This window comes from Stegostoma tigrinum, chromosome 11 (genome assembly GCF_030684315.1).
Source record: "Stegostoma tigrinum isolate sSteTig4 chromosome 11, sSteTig4.hap1, whole genome shotgun sequence".
NCBI classification, from domain to species: domain Eukaryota; kingdom Metazoa; phylum Chordata; class Chondrichthyes; order Orectolobiformes; family Stegostomatidae; genus Stegostoma; species Stegostoma tigrinum.
Genome location: NC_081364.1, coordinates 20,426,229 through 20,432,228, shown reverse-complemented (window position 1 = coordinate 20,432,228; position 6,000 = coordinate 20,426,229). Strand labels below are relative to the sequence as shown.

At 40.3% G+C, this 6,000-nt stretch overlaps 1 protein-coding gene across 2 annotated transcripts in view; it reads left to right on the top strand.

Moving 5' to 3' along the window:
* Nucleotides 1–850: 850 nt before the first annotated feature.
* The window catches only part of atrip (ATR interacting protein), a 43,459-nt gene continuing 38,309 nt past the window's right edge, over nt 851–6,000 (top strand). The window contains exons 1-3 of one of the 2 annotated variants that reach the window (XM_048547770.2): nt 851–946; nt 2,671–2,774; nt 3,706–4,158. In XM_048547770.2, coding sequence (XP_048403727.1) covers nt 3,723–4,158 — 436 coding nt within the window. In that variant the 5' untranslated portion in view covers nt 851–946; nt 2,671–2,774; nt 3,706–3,722. Of the gene's footprint in view, nt 947–2,670; nt 2,795–3,705; nt 4,159–6,000 lie in introns of both variants that reach the window. The other variant, XM_048547769.2, reaches the window with a different exon arrangement.

Below are 6,000 nucleotides of genomic sequence, written 5' to 3'. Positions count from 1 at the left end.
TTTCCTGCTCCTCTGATGCTGCTTGGCCTGCTGTGTTCATCCAGCTCCACACCTTGTTATATCCCAGAGTAATCCACTGCTGATATCTAATTCAGAACCACAGTATAACTTTGAAACGTAAACAATAGTCTCTGAAGAATATAAAATGTGAGGCTGGATGAACACAGCAGGCCAAGCAGCATCTCAGGAGCACAAAAGCTGACGTTTCGGGCCTAGACCCTTCATCAGAGAGGGGGATGGGGGGAGGGAACTGGAATAAATAGGGAGAGAGGGGGAGGCGGACCGAAGATGGACAGTAAAGAAGATAGGTGGAGAGAGTATAGGTGGGGAGGTAGGGAGGGGATAGGTCAGTCCAGGGAAGACGGACAGGTCAAGGAGGTGGGATGAGGTTAGTAGGTAGCTGGGGGTGCGGCTTGGGGTGGGAGGAAGGGATGGGTGAGAGGAAGAACCGGTTAGGGAGGCAGAGACAGGTTGGACTGGTTTTGGGATGCAGTGGGGGGGGGAGAGCTGGGCTGGTTGTGTGGTGCAGTGGGGGGAGGGGACGAACTGGGCTGGTTTAGGGATGCAGTTGGGGAAGGGGAGATTTTGAAACTGGTGAAGTCCACATTGATACCATTAGGCTGCAGGGTTCCCAGGCGGAATATGAGTTGCTGTTCCTGCAACCTTCGGGTGGCATCATTGTGGCAGTGCAGGAGGTCTCTGAAGAATGTTTGTTTTTGAGGGAGTAAATATTATGACACTTGAATGTGTTCTGTGATTCGAAACGCATTATCAAAATACATTTTGAACCTTGACGATACCGTAGTGGTAGGGACCTCCAATCGGAAATCTGGATGGGAGGATGTGTACAGGAAGAAGCGGTGAGTTGATTGGTCCTAGTTGGCGGCACGCGGTTCCAGGTGGACAATATGGCCGCTAGGGGCCGGTACCTGCTGTTTGAAGAGATGTGAGTTTCAGAATTGGAGAGTCTTGCGGATTTTTAATTACTATTCTGATAGATTCACTTGTTCGTCAGGAAAAGTTGCGAAGCTTGAAGCCGTTCAGTCATACATAAAGAGTAAAATCTGTTTGGGGAGAAGACAGTTGCCTGACTTTTATAAATTGAGAATGCAGGAAATAATCAGCGCGTTAGTAGTATTATCTGAAAAGAGAAACGGAGTTAACTTTCAGTTCCCTGACTTTTCATCAGAACTGGATCCGTTATAAACATAGCATTTAGAGGTTTCAGATATTCTAAACGGCCCGTTCAGAGACATTATTATATACCTCTGGAGCAAGTGGGACGAACCCAGGTCTCTTGGCTCAGAGGGAGGGACATCACCATCATGCCACAACAGGTGCATTGGATGAAATTGAAAAAGTAAAGTTGGTACCATGTTCCAGTTCTGATCAAAACACATCAACCTTAATTCTGTTATTTGCATGCATCGCCAGGCTTGTAGAACATACGTTGATTTGATAAATCAAATCAAGATATGTCTATGTTTCAGATTACGTACATTCACATTATTGAGTGAGCTGAATGTTAAGAATTCATGCCTGATCAGAAGAAATTTTGGTCTGTCTTTTAACAATATTAAACGTCTCTGGCTTTTGCAACATTATTTAGAAGCATGTTCACAAGCATGTATTAAATTCTCAAATAATCTAGGTAAATAATTTGTATTTTGCAAGTGATTTGAAGGGTAATTGATACCAATGTTTTTCTGAAATTAATGTTGCTAAGGTCCGTATATGATGATTTACAACTAAAGTAAGAAGAGTGATTAATGCAGTATGGCCTTCAGAATGGACCTTCCATTGTTTGTCATAAGGAGAGGCTGGGACTTCTTTCCCTGGAGCATAGTAGGCTTAGGGGTGACCGTTATATATGTTTATAAAATCATCAGGTGCATACATAAAGTGAATAGCTGAGTCTTTTCCCTCGGGTAGGGCAACTCAGAACTAGAGGGCATATGTTTCAAGTGAAAGGGGAAAGCATTAAAAGGCACCAAAGGGATAACATTTTCACATGCACAAACCACCAGGGGAAGTGGTAGAGGTGAGTACAATTGCAGTGTTCAAAAGACATCTGGACAAGTACACGGATAGGGAAGATTTAGTGGGATATAGGCCAAATACAGGCAAATGGAACTGGTTCAGTTGGGAAACCTGGGTTAGCATGGATGAAATGGGCCGAATGGACTGTTTCCATGCTGTATGCCTTTATGACTCTTATTTTTAGCAGGATTTTTGGGGTACAACTTTGCTTGGATATGTCATGGGCAAACCCCTATTGATATGAACTGCTCGCTGTCAAAGTTCATTTAAACATATTTGTGACGTGTATTTTGTTTTAAATTAAAATCTAGGTCATAATTGAGCTTTTAGCACTAATTTAACTTTCATCAAAATTATTTACTGCAACACTTCCAAGAACACAGGCCAACTGTGGCATCCTAGTTGCTGTATTCTAGACATCAATGAATTCAGCACCGTGGTAGATCTTCTACCAATCTGTGTAAATGAGCTCACTTGAGTGTTGCAAAGATCTCTGTTTCCCCCGTCTTTTCTCCTAAGTACCACACATCAGTTGAAAGAATGTGCAGGTGAATTGTTTACAGGTTTTTACCAGTACTCTTCTAACCAGTTCTGAGAATGTCTGAAAATTTTTGTCTTTCATCTCTGCAGGAAAATGGGTTCTGCCTTTGGTTAGCAGATCAAGAAGTTGCCAAGTGCAAACTAATTGAACCTGTGCAACAGAGTTTTAAATCAGCACTGGATTGTTGATTCAGGTGAAGCATGAATGTTTCAAGTAAGCATAATGTTGAAGTGCATTCTGTTTTATTGACTGCTTGCTGCTTGAGAAATGATATGCCATAGTTGTAGTTCAAAGATATTTGAAGGGAATGATATTTGCAGGTATACAAGTACTGTAGACAGTTGAATATTTTAAGCCCTGATCTGTTTGAAGTTCCAACAGCCTTTACAAGCAAGTTAAACTCAAACTTGCATGTTAGCCTCAAAGGGCACATCATCCCATTATCTCTGACATCATTTATATATTTGGGCTTTGCTCATCCCTATCTTTGTAACCTCATCCGGTTCTACCATCCAGAATATCTCTGTCCTCTTCTGACTCTGGCCTCTCGTGCAATCTGAATTTTAATTGTCCCACTGTTGATTGTGCCTTCAGCTGCTAAAGCTCTTAAGTTCTGGAATTCTCTCCTTCACCTCTCTGCTTTTGTACTCTTTCCTCTCATCTTTTGAGATACTCGTTAAAATCTGTTTTGTTCACTTGTTTTATTGTCTCCATTGTGACTGTGTTTAATTAAAAGCCTTTATGAGGCATTTTTTAAACCTTTTACTATGGTAATGATGCTGTACAAATGGACATTCACAGTAGTGGTGAATGTGTGGAATAGACTGTCTTTGGTAATTGGAAGTGGTGAATTCTTTATATATTGAGATGCAAGTGGCATATTTGTTTTAGGCTGTGATCAGATTATCTTTTGCAGCCCTTTTATTCTATAATTGGTCATGTATTAGAAGACTTTTTTCTGACTTTGGTGAATATCTGCCATGAAAGTCTTCAATTTTGGATTAAGAAAGTCTTCTTTGTGCGGATGTCAGCTTTCTGCGATCTGCCTTTTGATAAAGCAAATGTTAATTTAAGTGTGGATATTGTTTGTAAATGATTTATCTGTTGGCTGTTCTGCCCTGCAGGGTCAAATGCTGGAGCCATGTCATCAAACACCCTCTTTACAAACTCGGCAAAGAAACGAAACAGCTCTATTATTTATAGTCTTGAAAGCATGCCATCAGAAATTCCAATTTCAAACTTTGCAGGACTTTCCAACCGAGGAAAGAAGACCATAAACAGTGACATTGAAGGATTTCCACCAAACAAACGCCACAAAGCAGAACAGGACACTAGAACAAATGAGGATCCTTTTGGAGATAATGAAGATTTCACTGCAGATGATTTGGAGGAACTTGATATTCTAGCCTCACAAGTTCTAAGTCAGAATGTGACCAATGTGTCCAATGCTATGAAAGCATCAGTGAACAATGCTAATAACAGAGGACCATTAGGACTAACAAATGACGCAAGTATAAAAGTTGCTACTTTAGCAGCTGGATCATTAAGAAATGCAAATGCAGTAAAGGAACTTCCTGGTAATGTGCAGGTTTTTAATTTCAGGACTTTCAATATTATACTCAAAGCTGATGTGGTAAATTGTAAAGTTTTAAAACGATTATGTAGTTAGTTTTCTCCATTCTTTTGCCATATTACAATGACATGAGCACCAGTTCCAAGTGGGCATGATTCACATGTACACATTCTCAAATTGTTGTGGCAAACACTTTGACAGAAGGGGGTGATTTACGAGAGGCATTTAGTACCACAGCTGAAATTGATCTGCTCACTAGGCAGCATTCACATGCACGCATTTCCCAGTTCATGACATTTGCTGCATTGACAAAGTGGTGCTGAGGCTAACTTTTATGACCCAGTAGGTATTCAAACTAAGGTTGCTTATTAGTGATTAGGATTGAATGTGGAACATTTTTGGCCATCGTACCCTGGCTAAAGTCTCCATAGATTTGTTCTTGTTGACTCATGAAGTAACTAACATGTTATAACTTTTAAATTGGTACAACTTTGATACACCTGTATACAGTTAAATTAGATGCAACAATAACTTATTTGTGTTGTGCGCCTCAGAAAAAAGTATTTTGGTGGACTTCATAAAGAGAAGAAGCAGGCATTACAAGGCACTCGTCAGACCACAGCTGAACAGATTGGGTTCCTTGTCTAAGTAAAGATATACTGGCATTGGAGGCGGTCAAGAGAAAGTTCACTAAGCTGATTCCAGATAGGGAAGGACTGTCTTATGAGGAGAGTTTGAATTGATCAGGCCTGTATTCTTTGGAATACTGAAAAATGAGAAGCCACCTTGTTGAGTTATAGTAGATGCACAGAAGACAGGATAGATGTGGAAAGGATGTTTCCTTTATGGGAGAGTCTGGGATTGGGGACATAATCTCTGAATAAGGGATCACATATTTATGAGGATTGTACATCAGTGGAATTCATTCCACAAAGGGTTGTTGTGGCTGAGTCATTAAGTGTATAAATTTTTAATCAGTAGGCCAATCTAAGGTTAGCAGGAAAAGGCAAGAACGTGGAGTTTAAGATTAGTAGATCAGCCGTGGTCTTGCTGAATGGCAGAGCAGACTCATTGGGCTGACTGACCTGGTTTTGCTTTAGTCTCGTATGGTCTTAAATATGTCAAAGACCATGCAGGCTGGAAACTAGAATCTTATTTCAAGAAAAAGTGTTTGAAAGTGGGGAGAGACATAACTAAGCACAGTGATTTGATAAGTGTTCCAGAACTATAGGATTTATTGGCCTTTGAGATTGTTGAGCGAGTTGAAACCAAAATTCAGAATCTGTAGAATAGAGGATAAATCCTGTCGCAGTTGGATGAAGTAAATGGTGGACAACTTTGAGAACTAGCTCTGATTTCTGAAATCAAATCGTGAATGAAGTGATCCATTTGTTGAAACGTGTCTCAGCAGCAGTGAGTGGAAGTTTGGGACACAAGATCAAAGAAGACAAGATGAATTTGAATGTTGAAGGGAGACTATTTTATGCTTGAGATTGTGTGCAGCACCAGGTGGAGTCATGGATTTTCAACCAGTGGTAGATAATAATGGGCTTAAGATATAATGAACAATTTTCAACTCACCCAGACCTTAATGTTGGACAGGAAATTCAATTGCCATTACAATGCTGTTGGCATACTATGTTGAAGTAGAGTTGAATGTTGATGGTGGGGCTGCTGTTTAATGGTGATCAAATAAGTCACACTCAGCTTTAACTAAATGGGTTTCAGAGATTTCACCCATATTATTAGGATTACATACAACAACTTCTTGATAATTAAGGCCACTTTATTTTTGCATAAAGTTAGATAAAGGCAGTACTTCTTGTGGTTTTCATAAAAGGGAGAG